At 66.6% G+C, this 17,053-nt stretch overlaps 2 protein-coding genes across 5 annotated transcripts; both read left to right on the forward strand.

Annotated features, from left to right (window-relative positions):
* Positions 1 to 745: 745 nt before the first annotated feature.
* On the forward strand, positions 746 to 9,976 carry EML3 (EMAP like 3). 4 transcript variants are annotated; one of them, XM_061444345.1, is made up of 23 exons: positions 746 to 773; positions 2,761 to 2,922; positions 3,035 to 3,317; positions 3,593 to 3,700; positions 3,916 to 3,944; positions 4,046 to 4,072; positions 4,174 to 4,297; positions 5,497 to 5,646; positions 5,742 to 5,811; positions 6,345 to 6,455; positions 6,546 to 6,641; positions 6,757 to 6,891; positions 6,996 to 7,134; positions 7,204 to 7,355; positions 7,524 to 7,649; positions 7,730 to 7,861; positions 8,149 to 8,216; positions 8,393 to 8,481; positions 8,571 to 8,668; positions 8,763 to 8,850; positions 9,018 to 9,116; positions 9,212 to 9,342; positions 9,652 to 9,949. In XM_061444345.1, the coding sequence occupies exons 1-23, from the start codon at positions 749 to 751 to the stop codon at positions 9,844 to 9,846; spliced, it is 2,637 nt and encodes an 878-aa protein (XP_061300329.1). In that variant the 5' UTR covers positions 746 to 748; the 3' UTR covers positions 9,847 to 9,949. The 4 variants fall into 4 exon arrangements, with proteins under 4 accessions (XP_061300329.1, XP_061300326.1, XP_061300328.1 ...); XM_061444342.1 differs by lacking the exon at positions 8,763 to 8,850 and having other exon boundaries at positions 9,652 to 9,976; XM_061444344.1 differs by lacking the exon at positions 8,763 to 8,850 and having other exon boundaries at positions 3,038 to 3,317; positions 9,652 to 9,976.
* A 338-nt stretch (positions 9,977 to 10,314) lies between these two features.
* On the forward strand, positions 10,315 to 16,332 carry MTA2 (metastasis associated 1 family member 2). Its single transcript, XM_061444347.1, is given in 19 exon segments — positions 10,315 to 10,434; positions 11,122 to 11,189; positions 11,302 to 11,395; positions 12,006 to 12,123; positions 12,214 to 12,277; positions 12,365 to 12,482; positions 12,602 to 12,704; positions 12,804 to 12,903; positions 13,008 to 13,196; positions 13,291 to 13,365; positions 13,455 to 13,513; positions 13,627 to 13,724; positions 14,097 to 14,236; positions 14,329 to 14,557; positions 15,002 to 15,091; positions 15,300 to 15,355; positions 15,357 to 15,452; positions 15,864 to 16,012; positions 16,125 to 16,332. Coding segments are annotated over 19 exon segments (2,043 nt in total). The 5' UTR covers positions 10,315 to 10,406; the 3' UTR covers positions 16,294 to 16,332.
* The last annotated feature ends 721 nt before the right edge of the window (positions 16,333 to 17,053 follow it).

Below are 17,053 nucleotides of genomic sequence, written 5' to 3' on the forward strand. Positions count from 1 at the left end.
AGGTGCCCCCCATCCCTTCTCCCCCTGCCCCTGGCTGAGGTGGGACAGAGCAGGGCACCCCCATCCCCAGCACCCCCATAGACACCCCAGTTCCAGCCCTATGGGTGCGCATTGGGGCTGATGTGGGTCCCTGGGCTGGCTGCCCCCCAGGTTCCCTGTATCCCTGCCCTGGGTTTGGGGGTCCCGCTGTGGGGTGCTGCCCGTTGCTCCGGTACCGGGGCTGAGTCGGGGCCGCTGCTACCTCTGCTGCGGGTTGGGGGGGGGTGTCGGGATGTGACGCCCCAATTCCTCCTTAAACCGGGCAGGTGGGGGCTGCCCCATGCACCCCACGGTTATGGGGTGCCCCACACACACCCCCCCCTTGGCCAGCCCAGCCATCCAGACCTGACCCCCTTCCCCCCCAAAGTAGGGCAGGGGTTGCGGGTGGTCAGCAGCCCCTCCTTAAGGACTTTTAATGTGGGGCAGACCCCTCCCACCCCTGCCCCATCGATGGGGGAGCCGGGCTGTGCTCCTCACCCCACACCTTGCGGTACCCCAAAAAGGGGGGGGGGGGGGGGGGAAGGGGGTCCCGGGGGGGAGGGGATGGGATGGGGGCTCCCAAGGGGGGGGAGGGGGTGGTGTCAATGGGTGCCCCCCACCCCCCGAGGCCTGGTCCAGCCCCACGGAGGCGGCGGAGGGGAAATGACTCGTGCGGGCTGCGGCGCTTCCTGGGGCGGTGAAGGCGGCGGAGCCGCGGCCTGGCCCCGCCATGGAGCCCGAGCGCGGCCCCTGCGGTGAGAGCGGCCCGTAGGGGTTAACGGGGAGGGGGCTTGGGGAAGGGACCCCCCCCCCCCCCCCCAGAGATGGGCTGGGGTTGGGGGGGAGGGGGGGGGCGGGTCTGTGGGGGGCGGGGAGCAGTAGGGGACGTGGGTGCTGGGGGGGTCACAGGGGGAGCAGAGGGGGTGACATTGGGGGGCACAGGGGGTCACCACGGGGGTGCTGCTGAGGGGTCACAGGGGGGGTAACATTGGGGGGGTTGGGGTTGACATTGGGGGGTCACACGGGGGTGCTGCTCGAGGGGCACAGGGGGGTCCCCGGGGGGGTGATACTGGGGGTCACACGGGGGCACAGTGGGGGTGACATTGGGGTGCTGGGGGGATTACAGGGGGTGCTTGGGGGGTGACATTGGGGGTCACAGGGGGTCACACGGGGATGCTGCAGGGGGGGTCACACAGGGGGTACAGGGGGGTTACCGGGGGGTGATACTGGGGGTCACAGGGGGGGTAACATTGGGGGTTGGGGTTGACATTGGGGTCACACGGGGGTGCTGCTCGAGGGGCACAGGGGGGACCCCGGGGGGCTGATACTGGGGGTCACAGGGGGGCAGAGTGGGGGGTGACATTGGGGTGCTGGGGGATTACAGGGGGGTGCTTGGGGGTGACATTGGGGGTCACAGGGGGTTACACGGGGATGCTGCGGGGGGGGTCACACAGGGGGTACAGGGGGGTTCCCGGGGGGTGATACTGGGGGTCACGGGGGAGGGGGGGTGACATTGGGGTGCTGGGAGGGGGCTACAGGGGCGTGCTGGGGGGTGACATTGGGGTCACAGGGGGTCACACAAGGGCACAGGGGGGTCCCCAGGGGATGATACTGGGGTCACAGGGGGGCACAGGGGAGTGACATTGGGGATCACAGGGAGTGTTCCTGGGGGGTGATACTGGGGGTCACGGGGAAGGCACAGTGGGGGTGACATTGGGGTACTGGGGGGGGGGGATGTTACAAGGGGGTGCTGCTGGGGTAGGAGACACAAGGGGGGGGTGATGATGGGGGTCACAGTGGGGGTGACATTGGGGTGCTGGGAGGGTTACAGGGGGTGCTGGGGGTGACATTGGGGGTCACAGGGAGTCACACAAGGAGCACAAGGGGGGTTCCTGTGGGGTGATCCTGGGGGTCACGGGGGGAAGCACAGTGCGGGTGACATTGGGGTGCTGGGGGCGGGTTACAGGGGGGTGCTTAGAGGTGACATGGGGGTCCCACAAGGGGCACAGGGGGGTTCCCGGCGGGTGATACTGGGGGTCCCGGGGGGGTGACATTGGGGTGCTGGAGGGTTACAGGGGGGTGATGGGGGGTAACATTGGGGGTCACAGGGGGTCACACAAGGGGCACAGGGGGTGTTCCCGGGGGGTGATACTGGGGGTCACGGGGGAGGCACAGTGGGGGTGACATTGGGGTGGGGGGGGTGTTACAGGGGGGTGCTTGGAGGTGACATTGGGGGGTGCTGGGGGGTGACATTGGGGGTCACAGGGGGGTGCTGCTGGGGGAGGTGACACAAGGGGGGGTGATGATGGGGGTCACAGCGGTGGTGACATTGGGGTTGGTGTTACAGGGGGGTGCTTGGAGGTGACATTGGGGGTCACAGGGGGGTGCTGCTGGGGGAGGTGACACAAGGGGGGGGTGATGGTGGGGGTCACAGGGGGGTCATGGGGTCTCACAAGGGGCACAAGGGGGGGTTCCCGTTGGGTGATACTGGGGGTCACGGGGGAGGCACAGTGGGGGTGACATTGGGGTGCTGGGGGCGGGGTTACAGGGGGTGCTTGGAGGTGACATTGGGGGTCACACGGGGGTGCTGGGGGGTGACATTGGGGGTCACACGGGGGTGCTGGGGGGTGACATTGGGGGTCACACGGGGGTGCTGCTGGGGGAGGTGACACAAGGAAGAGGGTGATGATGGGGGTCACAGCGGGGGGTCCCGGGGTTCTCACGCCCTCCCCGTGTCCCCAGGCAGCCCCACGGTCCCCCCCTGCCCCTCGGCCCCACTGGAGCCGCGGTTGCGGCGGCTCGAGGAGGAGCTGGCGCTGGTGCGGGCGGCGCTGGCGGACGCGCTCCGGCGCCTCGGCCTCTACGAGCAGCACCTGCCCGGGCTGCTGCGGCTCCTGCCCCGCGGTGAGACCCCCCCCCTCCCTGCCCTGCCCCACAGCGGAGCCCGCATTGGGTCCGGTTCCCCCCCCCCCCCCCCGGGTCTGCGCCCTCCGTTCTGACCCTTCCCTCCCCATAGCAGCCAATGGGGCCATCCCGGAGCCCTGCCTGCAGCAGGACCCCGATGGGCTCCCCCCTGGACCCCCCCAAACCATCAGCGTGGGGACGCAGACGGAGGGGACGGCGCCGATGCGGGAGGAAGAGCCCGGAGCCAGTGTGGAGCAGGGGGTCCCCCAGGAGCCGCCCCCGCCGGGGTCACCCCCGTGCCCCCCAGCACCCGCCCCAGCCTCGCCGGAGCCCCCTGCTCCTGATTCACCCACAGCAGCGCCCAGCCTGGCCCCACGGGGCGCCCACAAAGAGCTGTGAGGATGGGGGGGGGCCCTATGGCTTGGGGAACTGGGGGGGGGGGGGGGGGGTTTGGGTCCTGGGGTCCACTGGTGGGGAGCTGTGGGGTGAGGGGCTGGGTCCATGGGGAAGATGCTGTTGGGGTGAGGGTGGGATGTGGGGGGTAAATGAGAGGTGAAGGGGGCGTGAGGCCTTCACTGACGGTGTCCCTCTGTGTGTGTGTCCCCCCCTCCCCTGTGTGTCCCCCCCCCTTGTCCCCTCCTGCCCCCCATGTCCCCCCATTGCCCCCCAGCCTGCGCAGGCACAGCTCCTCCTCCGGCAGCGCCAGCCCCCGGCAGCGCCTGAGCAGGAAAGCGGCTTCGTCCGCCAACCTCCTGCTGCAGGCGGGGAGCCCCGAGAGGTGGGGGTCCCCCTTGCACCCCCAAACCCACCGTGCACCCCCCCTCAGGCTCCCCCACATCCCCTCTGCACCCCAACCCTGCCTGCACCCCCACATCCCTTCTGCACCCCCCCAGGCTCCCTGCATCCCCCCATCCCTCCCTGCACCCCGCTGCACCCCCTCCGCACCCCTTCAGCCCCCCACACTCCCCTGTTGACGCCACCTCTCCCTGGCAGCCGTCCGAAGGAGCCCACCCAGAGCCCAGGTGGGTGCTGGGGGGCCGGTTTTGGGGTGGGGGGTGCGGTGCTGGTGGGGGGGGTGGGGGGGGGTCTCATGGTTGGGGTCTGACACCATTTCCCTCCCCAGGGACGCGCCGTGGGAACTACAACCTGGGTGAGGCTTGGGGGCATCTGCCCATGCCCCCCCCCCCGCCCCCCTTCCCCCCCCATGGGGCTGGGGGCCGTGGGGTGACCCCTGGTGTCCCTGCCCCACAGAGGGGGTGTCGGTGAAGATGTTCCTGCGGGGCCGCCCCATCACCATGTACGTGCCCTCGGGGCTGGGCCCCTATGGGGGCCTGCGGACGGAGCTGCCCCCCGAGCGCCTCCAGCTCGACTGGGTGTATCCTGCACCGGGGAGCAGGGCCTGACCCTGCGTGGTCCCATCCGTGTGTGTGTGTGTGTCCCCACAACCTGGGGGTCCCCATCCCTGTTCCCATCCGGGTGCCTCTGCCCTTCTCTGGGGGTCCCCATCCATCTCTGGGGGTTCCCATGGGGAGGTCCCCATCTCCATTCCTCTTTGAGGTCCTCTTCTGGGGGTCCCCATTCATCTCTGCAGGTTCCCATCTGGGGGTCCCCATCTCCATTCCTCTCTGAAGTCCCCATTTGGGGGGTCCCCAGTTCCATTCATTTCCAAGTTCCTCATGTGGGGGTCCCCAATTCCATTCATTTCCAAGTTCCCCATGTGGGGGGTCCCCAATTCCATTCATTTCCAAGTTCCCCATGTGGGGGTCCCCAATTCCATTCATTTCCAAGTTCCCCATGTGGGGGTCCCCAGTTCCATTCATTTCCAAGTTCCCCATGTGGGGGTCCCCAGTTCCATTCATTTCCAAGTTCCCCATGTGAGGCTCCCCAGTTCCATACATTTCCAAGTTCCCCATGTGGGGGTCCCCAATTCCATTCATTTCCAAGTTCCCCATGTGGGGGTCCCCAATTCCATTCATTTCCAAGTTCCCCATGTGGGGCTCCCCAATTCCATTCATTTCCAAGTTCCCCATGTGGGGCTCCCCAGTTCCATTCATTTCCAAGTGCCCCATGTGGGGGTCCCCAATTCCATTCGTTTCCAAGTTCCCCATGTGGGGCTCCCCAGTTCCATTCATTTCCAAGTTCCCCATGTGGGGCTCCCCAATTCCATTCATTTCCAAGTTCCCCATGTGGGGCTCCCCAGTTCCATTCATTTCCAAGTTCCCCATGTTGGGCTCCCCAATTCCATTCATTTCCAAGTTCCCCATGTGGGGCTCCCCAGTTCCATTCATTTCCAAGTTCCCCATGTTGGGCTCCCCAATTCCATTCATTTCCAAGTGCCCCATGTGGGGCTCCCCAATTCCATTCATTTCAAGTTCCCCATGTGGGGGTCCCCAATTCCATTCGTTTCCAAGTGCCCCATGTGGGGCTCCCCAATTCCATTCATTTCCCCATCCCCATCCCTCTCTGCGGGTTCCTATCCCTGGCTTCCTCCCCATCAGCCTCTAAGGGTCCCCATCTCCACGTGGGGTTCCCCTCTCACCCTCCACACCCGTTGCACCCCTTAACGGGTCCCAGCTATGGGTACCGGGGCCGGGACAGCCGCTCCAACCTGCACGTGCTGGCTTCGGGTGAACTCATCTACTTCATGGCCTGCGTGGTCGTGCTCCTGCACGTGCCGCTGCGCCGGCAGCGCCATTACCTGCGCCACAGCGACTGCGTGCGGTGGTGAGCCCTGGCCGGGGAGGGGGGGAAAGGGGGGGGCTGTGTCCAACACACCCCCCCCCCCCAACCTTACACCGTGTGCTTCTCCCGCTGCCCAGCCTGGCCGTGCATCCTGACCGGCTCCGCGTCGCCACGGGGCAGGCGGCCGGTGTTGATAAGGATGGGAAGGTATGGGGTGGGGATGGAGATGGGGATGGGGTGAGGTGGAGGTGGAATTGGGGATAGGAAGAGGAAGAGGATGGAAATGGGGATAAGATGTGGATGGGGATGGGATGGTGATAGAGATAGGGATGGAATTGGGGATAGGAATGGGATGGAAATGGGGATAAGATGTGGATGGGGATGGGATGGAGGCAGGGATAGGATGAGGATGGGGACAGGATGGGGATGGGATGGAGGCAGGGATAGGATGAGGATGAGGATGGGGATGGAATGGGGATAAGATGTGGATGGGGATGGGATGGTGATAGAGATAGGGATGGAATTGGGGATAGGAATAGGATGGATATGGGGATAAGATGCGGATGGTGATGGGATGGAGGCAGGGATAGGACGGGGATGGGGACAGGATGGGGATGGGATGGATACAGAGATGGGGAGGGAGTGGGTATAGGATGGGATGGGGATGTGTGTGTGTGTGTTCCCCCCATGGGATGGGACCACTGGGACGCCCTGTCCCGCGCCCCATGCTGTCCCCACAGCTGCTGCAGCCGGTTGTGCACATCTGGGACTCGGCCACGCTGCTCACGCTGCAGCAGATCGGCCTGGGCAGCTTCGAGCGTGGCGTTGGCTCCCTCGCCTTCTCTAGCGCCGTGAGTACCCCCAGACCTCTGCCCCATCACCCCGGTCCCCTATGGCCGCCCCTCTTACCCTTGTCCCATGTCCCCCCCCTCCTGCCCCAGGACCACGGCGCCTTCCTTTGCGTGGTGGACGACTCCAACGAGCACATGATGTCGGTGTGGGACTGCGCCCGCGGCACCAAGCTGGTGGAGGTGAAGGTGAGGAGACCCAGATGTCCCCATGCGGGGGGACCCCAACATCCCGGGCTGGGGGAGGGATGGGGGGTGCAGGCTGAGAGCTCGTCCCCCGTCCCCCCCCTCCTTGTCCTTGCAGAGCACGAACGAGTCGGTGCTGGCGGTGGAGTTCAACCCCCAGGACAGCAGCAGCATCATCACCAGCGGCAAGTCCCACATCTACTTCTGGACGTGGAGCGGGGCCACCCTCACCAAGAAGCAGGGCATCTTTGGGGTGAGCGAGGAGCCCCCAAGGGGGGGAAGTGGGGGCTACAAGGGGCTGGGAGGAGGGGGGGCCGGTTTCCTGCTGATGTTGGGATCTTCCCCCTCCCACCTTAGAAATACAAGAAGCCCAAGTTCATCCAATGCTTCATCTTCAATGCTGATGGGGATGTGCTCACGGGTGACTCCGAGGGCAACATCCTGACCTGGACCCGCGTCACCGGCGATGGCTGCACACCAGGGAAGGGCGTCAAAGGTGAGGGACCGGGGATTGGAGGGGGACAGTGACCATGGGGCAGCCGTGGGGCTGACCCTGGCCCTGCAGAGACCTACCAGATCGGGCAGCAGACGAGGGCACACGAGGGCAGCATCTTCACTCTGTGCCACCGGCGGGACGGGACGGTGCTGAGCGGCGGCGGCAAGGACCGGCGCGTGGTGTGCTGGAGCCCTGCGCTCGCTCTGCTGCAGGAGGCTGAGGTGGGGGACACCCCCCCCCCAAAAAACCTGCCCCCCCCCCCCCAAACCCACTCAGGACCCCACAACTGGCCCTGTCCCCCACACCCCCCCCCCCCCAGAGAGGGGTGACGATGATATGGGGGGTGTTTAGGGTGTCCCCCCCCCCGACTTTTCCCCCCTGCTTCCCAGCTCCCCGAGCGCTTTGGGGCAGTGAGGACCATTGCCGAAGGGCCTGGGGACGAGCTGCTGGTGGGGACCACCCGCAACGCGCTCCTGCGGGGGACGCTGGATGCCGGCTTCACCCCCATTGTGCAGGTGGGGTTGGGGACTGGGGGGGGACCTCCCCATCTTGGCGTGATGGTGACCCCCCCCACCTTGTTTCCCTCCCCATCCAGGGGCACACGGACAAGGTGTGGGGCTTGGCCACCCACCCCAGCTGCTGCCTCTTCCTCACCTGTGGGCACGACCGGCAGCTGTGCCTATGGGACGGGCAGGAGCACGCGCTGGCCTGGAGCCTGGCGCTGGAGGTGGGGGGCCGGAGCATCATATGGGGGGTACAGGGGGGCTGGGGGGACCTGGAGGCAGGGGGTTGTTGTGGGGCTATGGGGGGTACAGGACGGTTGGGAGGGGGCAGAAGGCAGGTTGGGGGTACAAGGGGGGTTGGGGGGGGGGGCTGGAGGTTGGTATGGGGGGGTTTAGGGACCAGGAGGCAAGAGACTGGTGAGGGGGTACAGGGAGTGTTGGGGGGGCAGGAGGTTGGTGTGGGGGTGCAGGGGGGTACTGCCCCCGTGGCCTGACACCCCGTTCCTCGCAGGACACGGGGCTCTGTGCTGATTTCCACCCAGGGGGGCAGTTGGTGGCCGTGGGGCTGCTGACAGGGCGGTGAGTGATGGGGGACATGGGGTGGACATGGGGGGACAATGGCGGATGGAGAGGGGCACGGTGCTGTCCCATGCTGGGGGCAGAGATACAGGATGGGGGGACACAGGGCTTGGAGCATGGGGACATGGGGGGGACCGGTGCCCTCAGCCTGCCCTGTCCCCCCCATGTCCCCACAGATGGCTGGTGCTGGACATGACAACGCAGCAGCCACTGGCGGGGGGCTCGGATGGGAATGAGCAGCTCTCGGTGGTGCGCTTCTCCCCAGGTGAGCCCCCAGCCCCATAGCTGGGGGGGGGGACAGACACCCCCATGTGTGTCCCCATCCTGTCCCCAACCCCTTCCCTGTCCCCACAGACGGCTCCTTCTTGGCCATCGGCTCCCATGACAACTTCATCTACATCTACAGCGTCACCGAGGGTGGCCGCAAGTACACCCGCTTCGGGCGCTGCACGGTGAGAGTCGGGTTGGGGGGGGGGTGTGTGTGAAATCTGGGGGGCCCAACTTGTCCCCAGCACCCCCAAGAACACCTCCCAATCGCCCCCCCAGGGCCACTCCAGCTTCATCACCCACCTGGACTGGTCCAAGGACGGTCACTTCATCATGTCCAACTCAGGCGACTACGAGATCCTCTACTGTGAGCTGGGGGGATGGATGGGCACCCCCTTACCCTGCATGGAGGGGGGGGGGGTTGGGATGCACCCCTCATTCCCTGACACCCACGGGGATGGGGGGAAGTGCTGTGCACCCCCAGTGCCTTGGGATGGGCCTCACTGCCCCTGTGTCCCCCCCATCCTACCCCAGGGGACATCGCTGGGGGCTGCAAACTGCTCCGCAACCGCTTCGAGAGCCGGGATCGGGAATGGGCGTCCTACACGTGTGTGCTGGGCTTCCATGTCTTTGGTGAGCAGGGGAGGGGGGGACAACGACAGGGGAGTGGTGTTGGGGGGCCGGGGTGGTCCTGGAGGTCCCCTTGACCTCCCCACGTCCCCCTGCAGGGGTATGGCCTGACGGCTCGGACGGCACCGACATCAACTCCCTGTGCCGGTCCCACCACGAGCGCTTGGTGGCTGTGGCCGATGACTTCTGCAAAGTTCATCTCTTCCAGTACCCCTGCGCCTGCCCCAAGGTGGGACTTGGGGGGGGGGGGGGAGTGAGGAGGTCCAGACCCCCGTGTGGGCTGGGGTATCTGGACCCTTGAGTGGGGTGTGCAAGGCAGAGGATGCAGGAGGACGAGCGCTTGCAAGGGATGCACACGTGCGAGGGGAGGGTGATGGAGTCCAACACGCGTGCGAGGGGGTGTGCACGGGGAGGAGGCGCACGCGTGCAACGAGCCCCTCAACGTGGGGCGCTGGTAGAGGCTCACGCAAAGGGCCTGGGGCGCATGCAAACACGCGTGTGCCCGTCCACGTGCCCGCTCACGCCGCGGCACCCGCAGGCGCCGAGCCACGTGTACGGGGGCCACGGCAGCCACGTCACCAACGTGCGCTTCACCCACGACGACGAGCACCTCGTCTCGCTCGGGGGCAAGGACACCAGCGTCTTCCAGTGGCGAGTGCTGGGGGGGCCAACACCCCCTTGCAGCCGCTCACCCTGCACCCCCGAGCCCGCTGGGGACCCCGACTCGCGATGAGCCGTCCCATTGCTTCCTTGGATGCTTCCTCCATCCCCTCCTCATCCTTTTGGGGACCAACCGGGGGGGGGGTGTCGGTATCTCTCCCCCCCCCCCCCCCCGTTTTCACGCTGCACTGTGAGAGGCCACAATAAAGCCTGGGGTCAGGGGCTCCGCTCGCTTCCTCCGCTCGCTCCCCGGTAGCGCCGGTAGACCGCCAAACCGGGCCGACGTTGTTCGCACCTCTCCCCTCCCGATCCCTCTCCGGAAGCGCCCCGGCTCTGGCGGAACTTGCCGAGCCCCTTCCGGAGGAGCCCGAGGCGTCCCGAAGCTCTTCCGGAGGCGCACGAGTCCGCGCCGAGGCATCCCGAGGCTTCTCCGGAGGTGCCCGAATTCTTTCCGAAAGGTTCCGAGGCCCCTCCGGAAGCGCCCGAGGCCGTCCCGAGCCTGTTCCGAAGCCTCCCGAGCCTGTTCCGGAGGCACCCGAGCGGGTCAGTGCCGGTGCGGAGGCGGCGGGAGCGGGAGGCGATGAAGCGCGGCCGGGGCCAGGCCCGGGGGTAGCGGCGGCCGAAGGAGCGGCCATGGCGGCCAACATGTACCGCGTCGGCGGTGAGCGGGGCCCGGTGGGGACAGCGGGACCGGGACCGGGACCGGGGGGGGGGGGGGGGGGAAGGAGAGGGGGTCCCGCTTCGGGAGGGGTCCCGTGAGGGGATTAGGGGGGTCCGTGAGGGCCGTGCTGGGGGGTCCCACAAGGGGAAAGGGGGGGTCCTATGAGGGGTTGGGGGGGTCCGTGAGGGACGAGGGGGCGCTTTGGGGGGCCCGGGCGCCCTGAGGCCCAGCAGCAATCGACCCCCGCCGTGTCTTTGGGGGGGGGGGGGGGGGGTGTTACTGCCGGGTCTGTGATTACGGGGACCCACGCCGGGAGATGGGGAGCGAGGGGGGGAACCCCGGCTTCGGGGGCGGAGGGGGGGGGGTGTGTTTTTGGGGGACCCCTGGTTTGCAGTGGGTGGCCGGGGGGTGGTGCTGGCCGTGTTTTGGATGGGGAGCAAAGGGGGGGCCCGGTGTGTGCAAGGGAAGGCAGGGGCTGTGGCTGTGAGGAGCAGGGCCCCCCCCTGGGGGGGCGGGGGGGAGCCCCATAGGGTACAAAGGAGCCCCCCACGGCCATGAAGAGGAAGTTGTGTCTGTAAGAAGCTCCCTACTCCATTGTTTGAGAGGATAAAGGAGAGTCATTCTTAGAGCAATGGGGGAGAGGGTGGGGGGGGCTCCCCTCATTGCACCCCCTTTTTTCCCCTCCAGATTATGTCTATTTTGAGAACTCCTCCAGCAACCCCTACCTCGTCCGCCGCATTGAGGAGCTCAACAAAGTGAGAAGCCCCCTCCCGGGCTTGGGGGGGGTCACAATCCCCAATGGATATGGGGATGTCCCCCTTCCCCCTCCTCACCTTTGTGCCCCTCCTCTTCCCCCCCCCCCCCCAGACTGCCAATGGTAACGTGGAAGCCAAGGTCGTCTGCCTCTTCCGCCGACGGGACATTTCCAGCAGCCTCAACAGCTTGGCCGACAGCAATGCCCGTGAGTGTGGAGGGTACAAAGGGGGGGGGGCCTGGGCTCTGTCCCCTCTATTCCCCTTCCCCAGGGCTGGAGGAGGGGGTGTGGGGGGCACAGGTCCCACTTTGCCACTGCTCCTGCCTTGGGGTGTTTGGTTCCCTGATGGTGCTGTGACACCCCCCCCCCCCCCCCCCCCAAGACTTGGGCTGCCCCCAAAGTGGGGGGCGTGGGGCTGTCCCAGTCTGCCAGGTGGATGGGGGGAATTGGGGGGGGGGGGGGGGGCGGTCAGAAATGCGCCCTGGTAGAGTGGGGGTGTGAGATGGGGGGGCAGAGCGGGGGTGGGGGTGGGGTTGTGGGGAAGGAATGAGGCACAGCCTGGCCTCCCCAGCTGGCAGAGTGGGGGGGTTCTGGCCCTGATGGGGGGCCTGGGGGTGCCCTCAGGGGGCTGCCACACCCCCTCCAGTATTCCCATGCTTGTAAGCAGGGCTGGGCTGCCCCCCCCCCCCCTTGTCCCTGCTCCTCCCTGGGCCTGGGCTGCTGCCAAAACCCAGGGGGGGGTCTGGGAGAACAATGAGCCTCCCTGCTTGATGGTGTGTGTGGGGAGCCCCCTCTGACCCCTCCTGCCTGCACCCAGGCGAGTTTGAGGAGGAGTCCAAGCAGCCCACGATGACGGAGCAGCAGCGGCACCAGCTGAAGCACCGGGAGCTCTTCCTCTCCCGGCAGTTCGAGTCGCTGCCGGCCACCCACATACGGTGCGTGTTGGTGGGGAAGTTGGGGGGGGGATGATGACAATTTGGGGGGGTTTGCACCTCGTTGTGACACCCCAACTCCGTGCCCCACAGGGGGAAGTGCAGCGTGACGCTCCTCAACGAGACTGACATCTTGGGCCAGTACCTGGAGAAGGAGGTGAGCCCCACACCTCTCCAAAGGGGCTGATTTGGGGGCTCCTCCTCACCCAGCTGAGCCCCCCAATACATTCTCCCCCCACCACAGGACTGCTTCTTCTACTCGCTGGTGTTTGACCCTGTCCAGAAAACCCTCCTGGCTGACCAGGGCGAGATCCGAGTTGGCTGCAAGTACCAGGCAGAAATCCCAGACCGGCTGGCTGAAGGTTGGGGGGGCTCTGCGGTGCATGGCGAGGGCTCTGTGGCTTATAAAGGGGGGCTCTGCAGCATGGGGGGGTGGGGGGCATGGGATTCAGCCTGATCCCCCCCTCAACCCCCTCCCCAGGTGAATCAGACAACAGAAACCAGCAGAAGATGGAGATGAAGGTGTGGGACCCCGACAACCCCCTGACAGACCGACAGATCGATCAGTTCCTGGTGGTGGCACGGTGAGCTGAGGCTGGGGGAGCTGGGGGGGGGGAAAGGGGGGAGTCATGGTGGGGGGAGGGCCCACTGACCCCCCCATCCCCTTTTGTTACCCCCCCCAGAGCCGTCGGGACCTTTGCCCGTGCCCTGGACTGCAGCAGCTCCATCCGGCAGCCCAGCCTGCACATGAGCGCTGCCGCTGCCTCTCGGGACATCACGCTGGTGAGGGCTAGGGGGCCAAGAGGACCCCCAATTCCAGGGCAGGGCAGGGCTCTTCCTTATTCTCCCCCCCACCCCCCCCCCCTTATTCTGTGTCCCCATCCCAGTTTCATGCCATGGACACGCTGCAGCGCAATGGTTATGACCTGGCCAAAGCCATGTCGACGCTGGTGCCGCAGGGGGGGCCGGTGCTGTGCCGGGATGAGATGGAGGAGTGGTCGGCCTCCGAGGCCATGCTTTTTGAGGAGGCCTTGGAGAAATATGGGAAGGACTTCAATGATATCCGGCAGGATTTTGTGAGTGGGGAGGGGGGTGGGGGCACAGGGTCTGGGGGAAAGGGGTGAAGGGCATCCCCCTGCAGTGAGGGATCACTTCCTCCTCTCCCTGCAGCTGCCCTGGAAGTCCTTGGCCAGCATTGTGCAGTTCTACTACATGTGGAAGACCACCGACCGCTACATCCAACAGGTAATGGGGGGGCTGCTGTGTTTTGGGGGGGCTGCCATGGGCCCCCCTGCACTGTGCTTTTGCCATCTTACCTTCGTCTCTGCTTGCAGAAGAGGCTGAAGGCAGCAGAGGCAGACAGCAAGCTGAAGCAAGTCTACATCCCCACCTAGTGAGTTGGGGAGGGAGTGCTCCTGGGGGGGCCTAGACCCCCATCTGGGCTTGGAGGGGGACTTGGGGACCCCCTGCTCCCTCTGACCCCCGTTTTCCTTTTGTTCTCTGCAGCACAAAGCCAAACCCCAACCAGATCATCTCGGTGGGCTCCAAACCCGGCATGAATGGGGCCGGTTTCCAGAAGGGGCTGACCTGCGAGAGCTGCCACAGTCAGTGGAATGGGGGGGTATATGGAAGGAGGGGGTATATATATTTGGTCTGAGGTGTGCTATAGGGGTGGGAGGGAAGCACAGGTGACAGTGGGGCAAGAATGGGGGTACATAAGGATTAGGGGGGTAGCCAGGAAGCTATAAGGCCTGTGGGGCAGAGGCATATAGGGGTTCATATAGGGGTTCAGGGGGCAGCTGGGCAGGAGCAGGGCTATATAGGGGATAGTAGGGCAGGATGTGAGTGTTATGGGGGCAGCAGGGTAGCTATGGGAGTGGGAAGGGAGGGTTTGAGAGCAGCAGAGCTGCAGCTTCTCTGTGTCCCTCCCTTGGGGGGTTTCCCACACCCACCGTGTGTTCTACCCCCCCCCCCAGCTACCCAGTCTGCCCAGTGGTACGCCTGGGGCCCCCCCAACATGCAGTGCCGCCTCTGCGCCTCGTGCTGGATCTACTGGAAGAAGTATGGGGGGCTGAAGACCCCCACACAGCTCGAGGGAGCTGCCCGTAGCGCCTCGGTGAGCCCCGCTGTGGGGCTTGGGGGTTGAGGGGGGGGGGGGGGTGTGCAGAGCACTGAGACCCCCCCCCTTCCCCCTCTGTCTCCCGGCAGGAGCCACACTCTCGGGGTCACCTCTCGCGCCCCGAGGCGCAGAGCCTCTCTCCCTACACCACCAGCGCCAGCCGGGCCAAGCTGCTGGCCAAGAACCGCCAGACCTTCCTGCTGCAGACCACGCGGCTGACGCGCCTGGCGCGGCGCCTGTGCCGCGACGTGCTGCAGCCGCGCCGCGCCGCCCGCCGCCCCTATGCGCCCATCAACGCCAACGCCATCAAGGCCGAGTGTAGGTGCTGGGGAGAAACGGGGGGGGGCATGCGGGACATGCACGTGGTGACGTCCTAGGGGAGCTGCGTCCAGCTCTCGACGTGAGAGGGATGTGGAGAGGGTGGAATCGCAGAATCTCGATTCGGAAAGGAACTTAAAGCTCTTCCAGCTCCAACCCCTGCCACGGGCAGGGACCCCTTCCACTATTGCAGCTTGCTCCAAGCCCCTGGGTCCAACCTGGCCTTGAGCACTGCCAGGGATGGGGCAGCCCACAGCTTCTCTGGGCACCCTGTGCCAGCGCCTCAGCACCCTCACAGGGAAGAGCTTCTGCCTAAGAGCACATCTCAGTCTCCAGTGGCAGGGGCTTAGAACTGAATGAGCTTTAAGTTCCCTTCCAAACTCAAACCATTCCATGATCCTCATGCTGCCAGATCCCCCCTTACCTCCCTGTCTTCTCCCACAGGCTCCATTCGCTTGCCCAAGGCCGCCAAGACCCCCCTCAAGATCCACCCGTTGGCCAGGCTTCCCCTCGCCGCCATCGTCAAGGAGCTGGGTGAGGAGCTTTTGGGGGTCCCCAGAGCGTGTGTGTGTCTGTGTTGGGGCCACAGCGCCTGACCCCAGGGTGTGTGTATGGGGGGGTGGTTGGTGGCTATGGGGACTGAGTTGTGGAGCTCCTCCTGGGAATCAAGGGTTGGCTGTGGGGTCCTCTGTGGGGGGGCTATGGAGCAGCCCCTGACCCCCCTGTTCCCTGCCCCCAACAGCTGCACAAGCCCCCTTGAAGCCGAAGACGCCGCGGGGCACCAAGACCCCCATCAACCCGGAACCAGCTGAGCCAGAGCCGGGGGCTGGCAGGGCTGGTGGGCAAGAGGGGCTACGAGGGGGGTGGCGAGGGCCACCGCCCCCCCCGGGTACGGGTACGGAGCCTGGGGGGCAGGGGGGGGCTGCAAGGGGGCAGTGAGGGCCATATCAGGCTTCTATGGGGCTGGAGGGGGGGGGGGGATGTCTTGGGGGGCTGCAAGGGGGCAGTGAGGGCCATATCAGGCCTCTATGGGGCTGGAGGGGGGGGGTGTGTCTGTGGGGGCTGTGATTGACGGGGGTGGAGCCTGGGGTGATTGACAGGGGCGGGGCCAGTGGGAACGGGGCTCATCCTGATAAGTGGGGAAAGACCCTGGGGGCGGGCACAAGGGTCCATTGACCAAGTAGGCGGGGGGGTGGTGGTGGTGACTGGGTTGACTGACAGCTCCCGCAGCCAATGGGGGGGGCGAGGTAGGGGAAGACGATGTGTGATTGGCGGAGGGGAGGGAACCTCACGTTGCCTACCTCAGGTCGGTGCCTCGGGGCTCCCCTTCTCGGCCAACGGGCGCCCCCTGACCGCGGGGCTGCGCACCGGGGCCCCCCCCGCCAGCAAGCGCCAGAAGCTGAACCCCGCGGACGCCCCCAACCCCGTCGTCTTCGTGGCCACCAAGGACACCAGGTTGGGGGGGGGGGACACACGACTGTGGGGCAGACAGGGGAGTTCGGGGGATGCTGTGGGGTGCCCTCCATCACTAACACACCCCCCCTCCTCCATCGCTCTGTCCCCATAGGGCGCTGCGGAAGGCATTGACGCACCTGGAGCTCCGCCGCGCCGCCCGACGCCCCAACCTGCCCCTCAAGGTGAAACCGGGGCTGCCCCTGCGGCCCGGGGGGGCTCTGGCACCCTCCGCACCCCCCCACCCCGCCAGCACCTCAGAGCCCATCGTCCTCGAGGACTGACCCCTCCCCCCCTGACCCTCCCCCCCTCCCCCCGCCGCCGGGCCGGGCCCCTTTTGTATTTTTTTTATTTCCATAGAACCCGCGGGGGGCCGCGGGCCCGGGGCTGGGCCTGGAGCCGGTCCGGAGCCCCCCCCGCTGCCCCCCCCGCCCCCCCTGCAGGCCCCTTTTGTACGTGGAGCAACGCCCCCGGTTTTGTATCTCGGGCTGTCCCGGTTCTGTAGTGACAGGAAATAAAAGAAAAGGCGATTTTTTCTTCACCGGGATCCGACAACCGGCACCGGGGGGGGGGGGGGGGGGGCGCGGAGGAAGACCCCTGTGCGGAACGGCTGCTAAGGGGGTTGTGTTTCCGGGGGACCTGGGAGCGGAACGGAGCACTTACCGTGGGCACTCGTAGGGGGAAGCGAGTTGGGACGGACCACTTCCGGCGGAAGTTGCCGTGAGGGAAACGAGAGCACGGGGGCACCGGGTCCTGGTGCGGGCCCTGCCATGGACGCGGGCACCGGCCCCGGTTCCGGCCCCGCCGCTGACCCTGACCCCGGTTCCGGCCCCGCCATGGACGCAGGCACCGGTCCGGCCACCGACTCGAGCCCGGAGCTGGGCTCCGACCCGTTGGCAGACCCCGACGTGGAGGCGCTGCCGCGGGGCGGGTTCCGCTGCCGCCTGTGCCAAGTGTCCGCTGCCAACCGTGAGTACCGGAGGCTCCGGTGTTGGGGATGCGGGCTCCGGGGCTCCGGCTGAGAGCGCTGCCTTCCCCCCCCCA

The sequence above is a fragment of the Pezoporus flaviventris genome, unplaced genomic scaffold (assembly GCF_033815535.1).
Source record: "Pezoporus flaviventris isolate CSIRO_AGI_PZ_B2104156 unplaced genomic scaffold, CSIRO_AGI_Pfla_v1 ptg000822l, whole genome shotgun sequence".
Taxonomy (NCBI): Eukaryota; Metazoa; Chordata; class Aves; order Psittaciformes; family Psittacidae; genus Pezoporus; species Pezoporus flaviventris.